We start from the raw sequence: 15,392 nt of genomic DNA on the forward strand, positions 1-15,392 counted from the left end.
AAAAAAATTATAATATTAACATTTTGGTGAGTTTACCACGGTACCACTACGCGTCAGACTTTGGACATTTCAATAAAATTTCACAAACAAATCGTAGGGCGGTGTTTTGAGTTATAAAATTTTCTAATATTAATTTTTCTATTAATAAAATTAAATTCACTTTTTGAGTAAGATTTTTTAACAGTACATTTAAAATGTTACTTTTCCTAAATAATTCATGAACTTTCCAAAAATTTTGTAAAACATCACAATTTTTGGGTATGTTCCATCATATGCAGCAAGTTTAAAAAAAATTAAGATGATCGCGTCAAAATTTGCTACAAATTGTGAAATGGCAAACCTCAAACAAAGTAAATAACAAAAAGCAGCCGACATTAACACTTTGACGGCCGCAATTTTTCAGCATGCTTTGAACTTTTCGCCGACATATATTTATGAAAGCACTATTAAAAATATAGTTGATGAAGCAGACATCAATTTGTTTTCAATAAGTGGAAATCCGTTACCTTTAAAACCGTTAAACGTAAACGTAACGTAACTGTACTGTATAACCCTTCGCTCTCCTAACAATAAGCTCATTGTCAGTCCAGTGCGACCGACATGTTAAAAACCCTGACAATCCAGTGCATAAGACACCTTAATCTATTCTCAGGCTCAAGGAAAAGAAAGGTTCATAAAATTATGTAAAACTCTCATCTTTTCAATATGAACGATATGAACAGCTACGGTCTCTTTGTTATCAATTCCTCAAAAACCAGACCTAATCAATTTTGTCGATGTTTCGCTCAAAAATTAACTTTGGGAGTGCAGGGCAATATTTTTCATGGGAAGTTCACTCAAATCCCTTTCGTTGGCTAATAAGCCATGGAAAATGGGTCCGGCAGTGCAAAACAAACGAATTTTCTGAAATGTCTACATTTGGCAAAATCTGCACAAACGAATTCTCAAACCACCATAAAGATCGGTCCGCAGTCCTCCCGGATTGGACAAGCCAAGGAATAAATACGTACAGATAATGGGTTAAGTTGTTTTGTCCAATAATAATCTATGTGTGTGTAAAAAAACCAATTCGTTTCCTTTTCAATTTATGTTGCTTACTGGATAGTGTGAGTTGGAAAATTGAGCTGAAAAAATTAACCGTACTCATTTATAATACTTATTATTTATTTGATTTATTTTTAAATTCATATTTATTTCAGCGTTTTTTTTTTTTTTGATAGAGCATATGTATTTTAGAACGCTCTCTGTCCAATTCCTATGAGGCAAGTTGAATTGCCATCTATTTCGTAAGATTTCTCCTTTTTGGTTTGTTTATTTACGGAAACTGTAAATCATTCGATTCAGTCGTTTCCGATCAGACAAAAATCATTTCAATCTATGACTGGGTATAAGTGTATTGATGACAATAATGTAATTTACGGATTTTCATGTGTTTTGTGTGTGCAAACTCACGATTCGTTTTCGCTTTTTGCAGTGTCTATCCTATATAGGGCCAAGTAACTGTTCCATAATCCTATTGTTTCTTGAAAGAGAAGTCTGCAAAACGATGAATGGAAAAGTATCTACGCATGAAAAGGGACAAATTGCAACCCTTGGTGGATTGGATCACCCTGAATCGTAAAAATTGAGGAATTGTTGCTCAAATTTTTAAAACCCATCAAATGCTACGCAATAATCCGTTGAATCCAGAAGAATACTCAAATGAAACTAGTAGGACTAATAGGGAACGATCTGGCGTTGTCCGTAAATCTCGAGCTAAAGGTCACAAGATTAATTCTCACCCGCGACATTCTTCCTTAGGATTCTTAAATAATACATGGCAGATCTTTATCTAAATTTTGGAACAAATTTATGAATATAAGTCAAATTATGTTTGAGTTTTTCAAAAGCACGCGGCTGTGGACCACATAAACTCAAAAATGCATGCTAAAAATCATTGCATATCTTTTTTTTTCTTCCATAAGCATGGGTAAAATAGAGGTACCACATGAATAAATATTGATGATAACTTCCGATCTAATAACAGTCTAGTTTAAAACATGAAACATGAACATGAAATACATGAAATTTAATTTTAACCTACAAAAAAAACTATCCTTTTTATTGAATCCCATAAATGATAGATCATGATGGATTCAAACAAGTCTTTAAATTAATTTAAAAATAATTATCTTGTCCATTTTGGACAGAGAAAAATCTGTTAAAAAGTGATAACATGTTAACACGTTGAGTGCCATGTCAGTCACCGGTGATTGACATCGAGTTTTCGCTCAGGATGCGTCAGCCACCGGTGACTGACGGTGTAACTATTATATGTTAAGGTAACTAATATAAGCATATAAGCTTATAAACATTCCTTTTTCGAACACAAATACCTTCGACTACAATAAGAAACGATGGCCCTAATACGTTTAAAAAATTCCATAAAGTCGCTATAAAACCGTGGCACTCAACGTGTTAATTGGTTTTTTTTTTGCACATAGCCATTCATTGAATAAATATTTTAGCCGCTAATCAACATCAGCCCTTCCGCAACGTCTATGTGCGGCGAACGACGAACGAATCTTTTAATACACTCAATTGGAACGAATAAAATCATTCCTCCCCATTGAACGCCAGTAATTCTTAGCCGCTGATATCGCAGCCGCGTAAAGCCGCGGAAGATTCTACAGATTCCACAAATAAGTGCGCCGAGACAAAGCGAATCGTACAGCAGTGAATTGATTCAAGGTCTCTACGAGTCCTTCTACTCGACAAAACAATATAGAGAGAAAAAAACTGGATTCAGCTTGCGAGATGGTGAGATGTGAGATGTGAGCTCTTTATTAATGCATGATTCGTTCATATCATTTGATTATCCGCCTTAACCAAATGGATGTGTTGCGAAATGTGCATGGTAAAATCTAGACCATGTTGGGGCGGCAACATAATCACGAAAGTATTTCTGTGTTTGTTCTAAAAAAAACTAGACAGCAAAAACCTAAATCAAAAATTTTCGCAATATACATGAGTCATTGATCCTGTAATCGATACTAGAGGCTTCCGGTCTGAATGGACTCTCACCTGAGAAAACCCGTTCCCGCGTCCGCATGATTGCGTTGTTGCGCCGCACCGTCACGCACACGTGAATCATTATGAACATTGCGATGTTCATAACCACACTCTGCACCAGCAGAGGAATTTCGAACCGACTGGAAAACCTGAAAAAAGGAAAGGAAACGAAAAAAAAATTTCAGTCGCGACATTGCACTATTTGACTAATGGGATATTTTCCGCAATGTGGCGCGCGTGAAGCTCTCTCTCTCTCCGGGACGACCACAATGATTTTGGTCTCGTCTTTAATGAAATAAAAACAGCCATTGTGACGACGACGTTATTTTAAGACCACGTTGTGTTTTTTACCCCCCAGCGCTGAAGGATGAACGACGAAATCGATGCCATGGGAAGCTGAAGCTGGGTGGAATTGTTGGTTCTTTTGGCAACCACCGGCAGTACAATGTCTACAGTCAAATGAAATGACGATGAAGGCAAAGTGATATAAGAATATTTTATTTTTGTCATCTCACCGCCATTGATCACTGCTGACCAGGTGAAGGAAGGGGGTGTGGTCGACATTGAAAGCAAACGTGTTTCTGCTAATTTAAAACATTGGCGGCGCTGTGGAATATTTTTTATCTTTTGCGTGACTCGGACATCACTCAAATATTTCTGAGACAACGCAGATTTAGAAATTGTTGAGACGAGACAACACGTGGTGCGACCAAATCAAATAGTGGAATGAAGTCCTCCATTGTCGTGGAACTAAGGTATATGAGAGCACACAGATAATATGCTATCATTAAACCCATACATTTCCCCGTGCTCTATTTCTGAAAACGACTTCCATCTACAAGAGCACTCTTATCTGGACAGCCTCGTTTTAATGATACATAATATAATCGCGTGATACGATTGCGAGTGTAGCGAGTTGGAATGGCTTCCAAAGATTCCATAGAGCCGTTTAGTTAGATCATGACCGTAATTCATTGCTATCATTGTTCAAAGTTTACAGCGAATAAGTTAATATGCTACTGTTTACGGTGACAGTTCAGCTTCGTAACTCATCAAGCCTACCACTGATTACAACCACAATCCATAATATCTTCACTCGCCAGAGTCGCATGTATTCGGTTCACCAACATTATTCTTCAGGTGGAATTAGGCTCTGTAGTTGTTGGTTAGACAAACCTCTCAAATAAAAAGTTAGGAAAAACATTGCTCGATAGAGCCTCGACCTAATCGTACTCACAGTAGGCCAACGAGAAATATATATACATATATTGAAAGTAGGAACCTCCATCCGGTGGCTGATACCATAGAAGAGAGAAACAAAAAACTGGGATGCAACAGGTTTATGTTCTCTGGCAATCGTCCTCATTCGGTTGGTTCCAGTGCCGGATACATTCGCAACAATAGCTACAGTAAAAGTTGAGTGCGGGTTGAGTGGGTGGAGAGCAGATTTATGTACATTCAAATAATGCTTGCGTTTGCTTCGCTTATAACACACATATTGCTGCTGCTATCCTTTTTTGCTGCCAACAAGTGTAGGTATTCGTGGCAAACGATATACTTCAGGAGACGGTCGTTGCGCTGAATAACAATCGCAATGATGGTCTTCGGGGAGGCTAGGGAGACTTTTAAGACACAATTCGGGTATCGGGTTTGTCTTGTAGAAATGTAGATTTGGCAAACATCCCGTATGGTGTCAATGGTCGTTAAGCTGGCGCCTAACAAGTGCATCGGGGGGTATGAGAAGAATGCAAAACACACGTGGGCAATTATTTTTCTGCATGTATGGAGGCGTTGGAAGCTCTCGTCCGAAATTTAAAATTATAGCGGTCGAGAATTGTACAAAAAAAAATCATGAAAATATCACATTATGAGGAGGGTTTGTGGTTCTTCTTATTTGTATATCCTGTTGACAGTACCTACTATTAATGACATTCATGCCAAGTACCAGCTTAACAGCTGCTCGTTATTCTTGAGGACAGAAATTCATTTCAATCAACTTTTTTTCGTCGCGGCTATTGTTTCGTTACTTACTGTGTATTAGAGATAGGAAATTGCGTTACGTAGGGGGTAGGGGGTCCAAAATCTGGTTTTTTATCGTTACGTTATTTTGTGAACGACGCCTATCATTAAAAATTTCCAAGAAACTTGAATAATATATTCTTATGATGATGGGAAAATGGAATCACAAATTAGATTCGTGATCCCGCGTCTAATACAGAAGTGAAAGAACGCCAGAAGACAGCACCATCACTGCTCATGAAATTGCTCCTACAGTAGGTCCAAATCACGGAACACGGTCTACACTAGATCAGAAGTTCTCAAAGTGGTCGATATCGGATGAAAATTAATGTTGGGAGTCGACGAGGCACTTAAATGTAAATATGGGTTATGTAGAATAATCAAAAAATCAAAAACATAAAAATATAGTTTTCATACTATACTTTTAAACGGGATTATTTAGCATTACCTACTGTAAATATGTTTGTATGTTTATCTGCACGGTTGTCAATAGAAATTTAACCTCCTTCCTGTTGACCGATTGATAAAATCTAAAATCTATAATTTGGAGCACGTTTTCATCTCTGCTGTCGTTATAAAACTGCGTATTCCATGATCTTGAAAATCCAAGAAGGCGGCCGCTACAGAATGGCGGACTACACATTTCATCAAAACCCCATCAATATGGGTATCAAATCAAAGGGCTTCACTATACAGGTAAACTTCGATATAACGTACATTTCACTTTCAAAATTGTACGTTGTATCGAATTGCACGTTATATCGAAGCATAATAAAGTACTCACAAACGTAGTCTATAATACATTATTGTGTTGCTGTTTTAGTCAAGTTAATGAATAACTTCAATCAGAAGACGAAGCCAGCCTTTCTCATTTTTTTTTTTTTTTTTTATTAAATCGTTTATTTTTACAGGCTCAGTTACATAAGTTTAAAGGAGCCAAACTCCTGACTGTATTGTTACAAGTATATATAAACATTTTTCCTTAATTCTAATGTTAATGGTGTAGAAAACCGATTACTCGCGGTCTACTCGAGTTTAGAAGGGTGACATATTTTCTTCAGGAAAAGGAAGGGATAAAAGGATATGTTGACAATGTTCACTCTCACATTCACACTCACATTCATTACACTCAATTCTTAAGCCTATCTTATATCTAAAATGTTTTTACAGTTCACCTTATTCTATTGTTAATAAGAAGGGATTTGATTTCTCGCGAAGAAAAAGGAAAAGGAGAATATAAGGATATAAGGATAATCAGACACGAAGATCGATAACTTTTAGGAAGACATATATTTGGGACATGTAATCAAGGTCTAAACCAGCCAACACATCTCTCACCGGCACATTGGGCTGCCTTCCTCTAGCCCGAAGAGAGTTTTCTAAATTCGATCTGGCAACAAGATACTCCTCGCACGACCAAACAACGTGTTCGACGTCGTGGTAACCTTGGCCGCAGGCACAGATATTGCTGTCGGCAAGATCAAAACGAAAGAGTAGCGCGTTTAACGAACAGTGATTGGACATGAGTCGGGAGAAGGTGCGAATAAAGTCCCGACTCAAGTCCAGACTTTTGAACCATGGTTTGAGGCTAACCTTAGGGATAATCGAGTGAAGCCACCGGCCCAATTCACCTTCGTTCCATTTGCGTTGCCAGTTAGCGATGGTATTTTTACGGACTAAAGAGTAAAATTCATTGAAGGCGATTTGACGCTGATAAATATCGCCTTCAATCGCACCTACCTTTGCTAATGAGTCAGCCCTCTCATTACCCGGAATTGAGCAATGAGAAGGGACCCACACAAAGGTAATGACATAACAGCGTCTGGATAAAGCACTCAAATTTTCTCGTATTCTCTCAAGGAAGTACGGCGAGTGCTTTTCCGGCCTCACTGAACGGATAGCTTCGACAGAGCTAAGACTATCCGTTACAATGTAATAGTGTTCAACAGGTCGTGAGGCGACGCTGTCCAGCGCCCAATGAATTGCTGCCAATTCAGCAATATACACTGAGCAAGGATACTGAAGACTGTGTGAGGTGCTAAAAAAATTGTTGAACACTCCAAATCCTGTGGACTCATTCATAGAGGACCCATCAGTAAAGTACATATTATCACAATTGACACGCCCATACTTTGCTTCGAAAATCGTAGGAACGATCCCCGATCGATGATAATCTGGAATTCCATGGATATCCTGCTTCATGGACAGATCAAAATGTACAGAGGAATCGATGTAGTCAGGAAAACAAACACGGTTGGGAATATACGAAGAAGGATCAACCTGCATGGTGATGAATTCATGATATGAGCTCATGAATCCAGAATGAAAATTTAGCTCGATCAGCTGCTCAAAATTTCCGATCACCAATGGGTTCATGACCTTACACCGGATGAGGAACCGAAGAGATAATAAATTGAAGCGATCTTTTAGTGGGAGTAGGCCTGCCAAAACCTCGAGACTCATGGTATGCGTTGAGGGCATACATCCCAACGCAATACGGAGACAAAGATACTGAATTCGCTCGAGTTTAATGAGGTGTGTTTTGGCAGCTGATTGAAAACAGAAACTGCCATACTCCATCACTGAGAGAATAGTTGTTCGATACAACATTATAAGATCTTCGGGATGGGCTCCCCACCAGGTGCCGGTAATTGTACGGAGAAAGTTTATTCTTTGTTGACATTTTTTACTCAGATACCTAATATGGGCCCCCCAAGTACATTTGGAGTCGAACCATACCCCAAGATACTTGAATGACATAGCATGAGTGATCGGTTTACCCAAAAGTTGAAGCTTTGGTTTTGCTGGTCTATGCTTCCTAGAAAAAACCACCATCTCTGTTTTCTCCGTGGAGAATTCGATCCCTAGCCCAATGGCCCAGGTTGAAAAATTGTTCAAAGTATCTTATAAGGGTCCTTGCAGGTCGGATTCGTTTGATCCTACGACAGACACCACTCCATCATCTGCAAGTTGTCTTAGGCTGCAATTTTGTGTAAGGCAATTGTCGATGTCGCTTACATAGAAGTTGTACAAAAGGGGGCTTAAACATGAGCCCTGGGGGAGGCCCATGTAAGAGAACCGACTTACTGCCGAATCTCCGTGAGAAAAGTTCAAATGTTTCTCACAAAGCAAGTTATATAACATATTATTCAATAGAGGCGGCAGACCCCGAAAGTGTAATTTGTCTGACAAAACCTCTATTGAAACAGAATCAAAGGCCCCCTTTATGTCCAAGAACACTGAAGCCATTTGTTTTTTTCCGGCGTAAGCCATTTGAATTTCTGAAGAAAGCAACGCAAGACAATCATTCGTCCCCTTGCCCCTGCGGAACCCATATTGTGTATCTGAGAGTAAGCCATTCGTTTCAACCCAACGATCAAGGCGAAACAAGATCATTTTCTCCAACAATTTCCGTATACAAGACAGCATTGCTATTGGGCGGTACGAATTGAAGTCGGACGCGGGTACGAATTGAAGCTATAACTCGTACTTGTCTCCAATCATCTGGAACAATATTATGCTCCATAAACCGATTGAATAAATTCAACAAGCGATGTTTCGCCACATCAGGGAGGTTTTTCAGCAAGTTGAACTTAATTCTATCCGATCCCGGCGCAGAATTGTTACATGAAAGGAGAGCAAGAGAGAATTCTACCATCGAAAACTCGGAATCAAGATCGCACCTATCTTGTGAAATATCTCGAACAATTTTTTGTACAGGAACGGAATCGGGACAAACCTTCCGTGCAAAATTTAAAATCCATCGATGTGAATATTCCTCGCTTTCATTCGTTGAAGAGCGATTTCTCATGTTTCGAGCCACTTTCCATAATTTTTTCATTGACGTTTCTCGTGACAGACCTCCCACGAAATTTCGCCAATAAGCACGTTTTTTCCCTTTGATCAAGTTTTTAAATTGATTTTCAAGGGATAAATACGTTTGAAAATTCTCAATGGTTCCACTTTTCCGAAAAGCTTTAAATGCATTCGATTTATCCTGATAAAGCTTGGAACATTGGCTATCCCACCATGGATTGGGAGGCCTTCGACGAATAGTGGAACCTGGGATGGGTTTCGTTTGAGCGCGAACCGCGCTGTCATAGATCAAACGAGAAAGGAAGTTATACTCCTCCAATGGAGGTAAACCATCTTTGGAATTGATGGCTAGAGCAATCGCGTCCGCATATTTTTTCCAGTCAATGTGTCTTGTGAGGTCATATGCCATGTTTATAGATTCAGAAGAATTCGACCCAATGGTGATGGAAATTTCGATTGGCAAGTGATCACTACCGTTGGGATCCTGGATTACATTCCACTTGCAATCTAACGATAGTGAATTCGAGCAAAGCGAGAGGTCAAGAGCACTTGGGTTAGCAGGAGGTTTAGGTACACGTGTTGTTTCCCCAGTGTTCAAAACGGTCATATTGAAGCTGTTACAAAGGTCATATATCAACGATGAACGATTGTCGTCGTACTGTTCCCCCCAGGCAGTTCCGTGAGAGTTGAAGTCTCCCAAGATCAATCGTGGCTCAGGAAGGAGTGAGCACATGTCAACAAGTTGCTTGCGGCTAACCGCAGATCTCGGAGGCCAATACAAGCTGACTATACAAAGGTCTTTGCCTCTGATGTTTGCATGACAGGCAACAGCTTCGATCCCTCCAATAGGTGGAAGGTCAATTCTAAAAAAAGAGTGACACTTATTGATCCCCAATAGTACCCCTCCGTATCTGTCATCGCGGTCCAAGCGTATTATATTAAAATCGTGGAAAGAGAGATCATTTTGAGAAGAGAGCCAGGTTTCGGACAGTGCAAAAATATCACAATTGACTTTATGAATTAGAAATTTGAATGTATCCAATTTAGGGGTAAGACTACGACAATTCCACTGTAAAACAGTGATATCTCCGACCTCTCTATTTAAATTAGACATCAAGAGAGATAATCATTGCAAGGAGGGGCCATGTTTGCATCAATTGTTGCAAAATTGTCTTTAATACTGGAAGCATTGAGATGACAATGGTTCTGATGGAGTCGGAAACATTAAAACACTTGAAGATTTGATCCAAAAGGTCAGACAACTTTATAAATCCCGATTGGGAAGTTGAGCTGGACGGAAAAATAGGGACAGTTGGGGTTTTTGATGTCCCCTCGAGTGCTGGGTCGTTCGAAGATGAACTATTCCCACGGAAACCAGGGGGAACCTGATTTTGCTTGTCCGCTGCACTCGATTTTTTAGGCAAGCTAACAGGGGGTATCACCGGAGGGACTTGTCCTTGAACTTTGGGAGTGGTCACATTTTTGCGCCGGGGATTCCCTTTGGAAATAACCGTTGTGCCCCCGCTAGCTGTGTCCGCTTCTATTTCGTCAACTGGCAACGTAGCGAAAACATTATGTGTGTTGATTGGTTGTTGCTCTTGAGCCAGTGGAGAAGCGCCCTTCAAAATTTCCGCAAAAGTGCGCTTCGAGCGTTCCTTCAAAGAGCGCTTCTGTTTATCCCAGCGACTCTTGTAAGTTTCACAAGCTGAGAGCTCATGTGGGGATCCCCCGCAATATGGACATTTATGCTCAGTCGCACTGCAGGATTTCCCCTCATGTTGCTCTCCGCAAGTGGCACAGCGCTCCTTGTTGGCGCAATAATCTGCTGTATGACCAACTGACTTGCATTTGTTGCAAGTCATGGGCTTTGGCACGAAGAGTCGCACTGGAAGCCTTAATTTATCCACCATAACGTAGTCAGGGAGGGCGGAACCAGCAAAAGTTACTCGAAACGAGTTGGACGGCGTGAATTTTTTTTCTTCCCCATTCTGGGAAACTTTTCCTAGTTGCTGGCAGTCCAATATTTTAATTTGCTTCAAAGGGAGCTGTTTAAATCTGCCATCTCCCTCTTTTATTATTTCGCTCGTCAGACCCGTTTCTGTAATCACCCCCGCAATTTCTACGTTATGGCAGGGCACATATACGCGATATTCTATTACAAAACGATTGTCGACAACAATATCGTTAGCGTGCTTCCGATTAGCCACGACAACACGCAGTTTGTTCGGTCTAGCCTTTCTAATTTCGACCACGGAGGAATAATATCTTGCCAGATCTTTAGAAATTTGAATGACATTTAGAGATTTTCCTTTTGGTTTGGGCCGGAAGAAAACAACCCATGGGCCAGATCCAGGTGAATCTTCTGGATAGACCTTGACACGAGGAGAGGAAACAACTGAGGGGGACGAGGTCGATTGTTGAGCGGGATCAGGAACAGTAGGGCTGGGAGGCAAGTTCGGGAGTTGATCGGAAGCGGGAGCAGGAGATTGAAGGGGTGAAGAGGAAAGGTTTGCAAATTTTCTTGAGGGGGGCTTGTTTAGGTGACTTAACTCTCCCTCTAAAGAGACATCCGAGGGGGGAACGCGTTTAAGCGACTTTCCAGCTCCCGTAGATATGGAGGGGTAGACAGTGGATTCAATCTCCATGTCAACGGTTCCTTCTTCATCTGCCATTTAAAGTGGCAGATGTACACTTTTTAGTTAATTTTTCAATTTTTTGTTTGTTTTTTCTTTCTAAAGCTAATAAACTTAACCTAATAAAATTATTGATACTTATAATGCACACCACACCAATGCGGATAATCTCCAACGCGTATCAATCCTTCGGTGCAGCTGAACCGGTGTATCGCACCACAGCACGATAATGGTGTCGATGACGAGAGGCGATAAATTCACCAGCACACAGCACACAGCGCCCGCGCTGCAGGCCTTCTTCCTCCTGCTTGTTGTGTCCGCTTCAATGCAATCCAGCTACAATCTAGGGAATCCCGTTATTGCGCACAATCACTTGACCAGTCACGAGAATAACGGTATCACTTCAACGATACACGATCACGAAATATATGCGTCCGGCGGCTTCGAACTTAGGAAGACGAATCAACCTTTCTCATGATGTTTCCCTTCGTACTGTTGATTAGAGCTAGATTCATTTAGAATCTGGAATCACAAAACCAGCTGTATTTCGAGATTGATTGAAGGTACAAAACTTGTTTTAGCATCACAATACAGATAATTCATTGTTCTATCAGAAAAAAATATTGAAAAAAATTTTCTTTTATACTTTGAAAAGGTGTACGTTGTATCGAGGTAAGATGTACGTTATATCGAGGGTACGTTATAACGAGGGTACGTTATATCGAAGTTTCCCTGTACACAGCTATTTATGAAAAATGTAAATCCAAAATAACCGCCTTCACAAAATGAGACTTTTTTTATTCGTCAATATAGGTATCAAACGAAAGGGCTTGACTAGTAGAACATACTTATTTATGAAAAATCACATTTTAAATGTACTGTTGAAACATCAATATCTTTATGTTGTCTATAGTAAGTTCTCCTAACATGTCGTCCACGTCTTCACTTGCATATAGTTCCTCAATATCCTAATCGGAACTCGATGAAATAATACTCGAAACTTTTCTTCTAACGCATCGCACTATTTCGTCGTTACTACCTTCCTCGCTTTCAGATTTACTATTACGCCGTCCAGTGAACATTTGAGGGATGAAAAAAAAACACATGTGCGTCTAAGAAAAAAAAATGCAAAATGCAATGTGCAATTATTATTCTCATTCTCTGAAAAAAAATTTGCAACTTGCTTCTTCTTTCAGCTTTTCATCTACCAAGCGCAAAGAACAATGAAAACGATTCACATGAAAAGTTGGAATTGCCGAATGTGATATATTTTGTGATGATTATTTTCCCACAAAAGAGACATATGAGGGGCTTAGAATGCAAGGGGTGTAAGTGACTTGATCGATTTCTCTTCATCAACTTTTTTGACGTAGGACTACGTCTTTCATTTCTATACCGGGGTGTAAAATCAAAGTTTCGAAAACGAAAGCGTTACGCCGGAGACCGAGATTTTGAGCGTTAATAGCTCCTAAACAACTGAACGAAATGGTATGATAAACACTTCATTCGAAAGATAAAATGTCTACGCGTTATATACTTGTTACTTTTTGATCCAAAAACTTGTTTCAATAGTCTTAAAATTGCTTTCAAAACAGGCTATTGAAATCACCAATCGGTATATAAGCGAGCGGCGCTCGGAAATCCACTCAGTTCTAATTGAACAGCGATTGGAGCATGTTGTCGCTGTTGTGGTGAAGCTCTTCATTTATCATGAAAGCGCGGATGAACGGTGTCACCAAGAGCCTGTTTGTGCACCCTAGGCCAGAAGGGAATCTATCAGGAGGAGAGTGATGCCACAAACGGTTCCCTGGGAAGACATCGCTACACACACATACACGCGCGGCTATTAACAGGTGGTTAACGAGTTGGCATTAACCACTGGTGGGCTTCCAGTATCGAGGAAAATGTGGAAATAACTAATCGTTACTGAAAATAATCTGCCAGTTCCTCTGGGAATTTTCAAAATATATTCATGTGAAAGAGTTTAATTGAATGTTTTCTATCCATGTAACACTGTGACCAAATATGTTTCAATCAAGTGCTATTAACAGGTGGTTATCGAGTTGGCATTAACCACTGGTGGGCTTCCAGTATCGAGGAAAATGTGGAAATATCTAATCGTTACTGAAAATAATCTGCCAGTTCCTTTGGGAATTTTCAAAATATATTCATGTGAAAGAGTTTAATTGAATGTTTTCTATCCATGTAACACTGTGACCAAATATGTTTCAATCAAGTGCTATTAACAGGTGGTTATCGAGTTGGCATTAACCACTGGTGGGCTTCCAGTATCGAGGAAAATGTGGAAATAACTAATCGTTACTGAAAATAATCTGCCAGTTCCTCTGGGAATTTTCAAAATATATTCATGTGAAAGAGTTTAATTGAATGTTTTCTATCCATGTAACACTGTGACCAAATATGTTTCAATCAAGTGCTATTAACAGGTGGTTATCGAGTTGGCATTAACCACTGGTGGGCTTCCAGTATCGAGGAAAATGTGGAAATATCTAATCGTTACTGAAAATAATCTGCCAGTTCCTTTGGGAATTTTCAAAATATATTCATGTGAAAGAGTTTAATTGAATGTTTTCTATCCATGTAACACTGTGACCAAATACATTTGGTTTTGTGGTTTTTCAATCAATCGCAATCAACAGGATAGCTTCTGAAGATTATTCTTTCCCATCAGTAGGATATTTCCGTATCCAATATTGGATGCATAAAACCTTGTGCCTCCAACGTAACGCTCTCGTTTTCGAAGTTCTCCAAATATTCATTCATTCAGAATGAATTCAGATTCAACTTCATACAAATGATCTCTAAATCAACGATAGTCCTACGTCACCCTTGCGGTTATACCATAGATATAACCCACTTCCTGTTTTTTTAGTTAATAACTCAATTGCAAAAACGTTCCAATTTATGTTTGCTATAGAATCTGATAGGTGAGGTTCTGACCTATCTTCTACATTGTCAAATACAGCTGGGAATGTATTTGAGGTTAAGCTATGACCAAAAGAGAGAGGCGATGTAGAGAAATCGATCAAATCACTTACACCCCTTTCATTCTTAGCCCCTCATATGTTCTTGGTATGATATATTCACGGAATCTTCGCCAAAGATTGAACAGAATATTCCATATTCTACAATAAAAATACAGTTATTCATCGTCATCGAATATAGTATATGAAGCAAGTACGTTCTGTTGAATTTCATTTTTTATTATCATTGGCAACACTACAATTGGCTGAAAAATTACCTTTATAAGTTTTCTATACAGCAGTCAGTTGATTTCATTCGGATTCAACAGAAAAGAAGTCCTGAATCTAACACTAATTCATTACTATCGTTGTCCGCTTATTTCTCTAACGCACCGAGAGTTGAATTTGGGCCCCGCAAGAAACTCAACCGAATCGCTCTGGGCGACAAAAGTGTTAAAAGAAATTGTCCATCGCTATTCATTATGGAGTGTATTTGCTTTAGTTCTGCCTTATGCTCTTCGTATGCGTGTAAGCATATTCCAGATGAAATTGAGCAAACCAATAGTTGTCTTAGCTGCAGTCCCTTGCGAACTAGTAAGTGTGATGAGATTCAGGAAATTCTTGAATTAAAACCCTTGAAATTGCTGCATCCATGGCTTTCACTGCATGCAGTGGTGCAAATAGTGCTTGACAGATATGAATCACTTTGAATCTACTTTGGAAGTGAAACATATTAATCATGTTGAGAACGCCAAAGTGGTAGGCTAATATTTATTTGACATTTTTGTCATACATACTCAAATGAATTAACAACATGAACAAACTATTTCAAAGTGAGAGTCCTACTGAGCATTTCACGACTTTTCCGCACGGTATCGGATTTTTTTCA

At 39.5% G+C, this 15,392-nt stretch overlaps 1 protein-coding gene across 4 annotated transcripts in view; it reads right to left on the reverse strand.

The window, feature by feature from the left end:
* The window catches only part of LOC129775840 (solute carrier family 66 member 2), a 91,518-nt gene that overhangs the window by 34,106 nt on the left and 42,020 nt on the right, over nucleotides 1-15,392 (reverse strand). For all 4 annotated transcript variants that reach the window (XM_055780982.1, XM_055780981.1, XM_055780984.1 and 1 more), the window contains one exon: nucleotides 3,064-3,200. In XM_055780982.1, coding sequence (XP_055636957.1) covers nucleotides 3,064-3,200 — 137 coding nt within the window. The remainder of the gene's footprint in view (nucleotides 1-3,063; nucleotides 3,201-15,392) is intronic.

Source organism: Toxorhynchites rutilus, chromosome 3, assembly GCF_029784135.1.
Source record: "Toxorhynchites rutilus septentrionalis strain SRP chromosome 3, ASM2978413v1, whole genome shotgun sequence".
In the NCBI taxonomy this organism is placed as follows: Eukaryota; Metazoa; Arthropoda; class Insecta; order Diptera; family Culicidae; genus Toxorhynchites; species Toxorhynchites rutilus.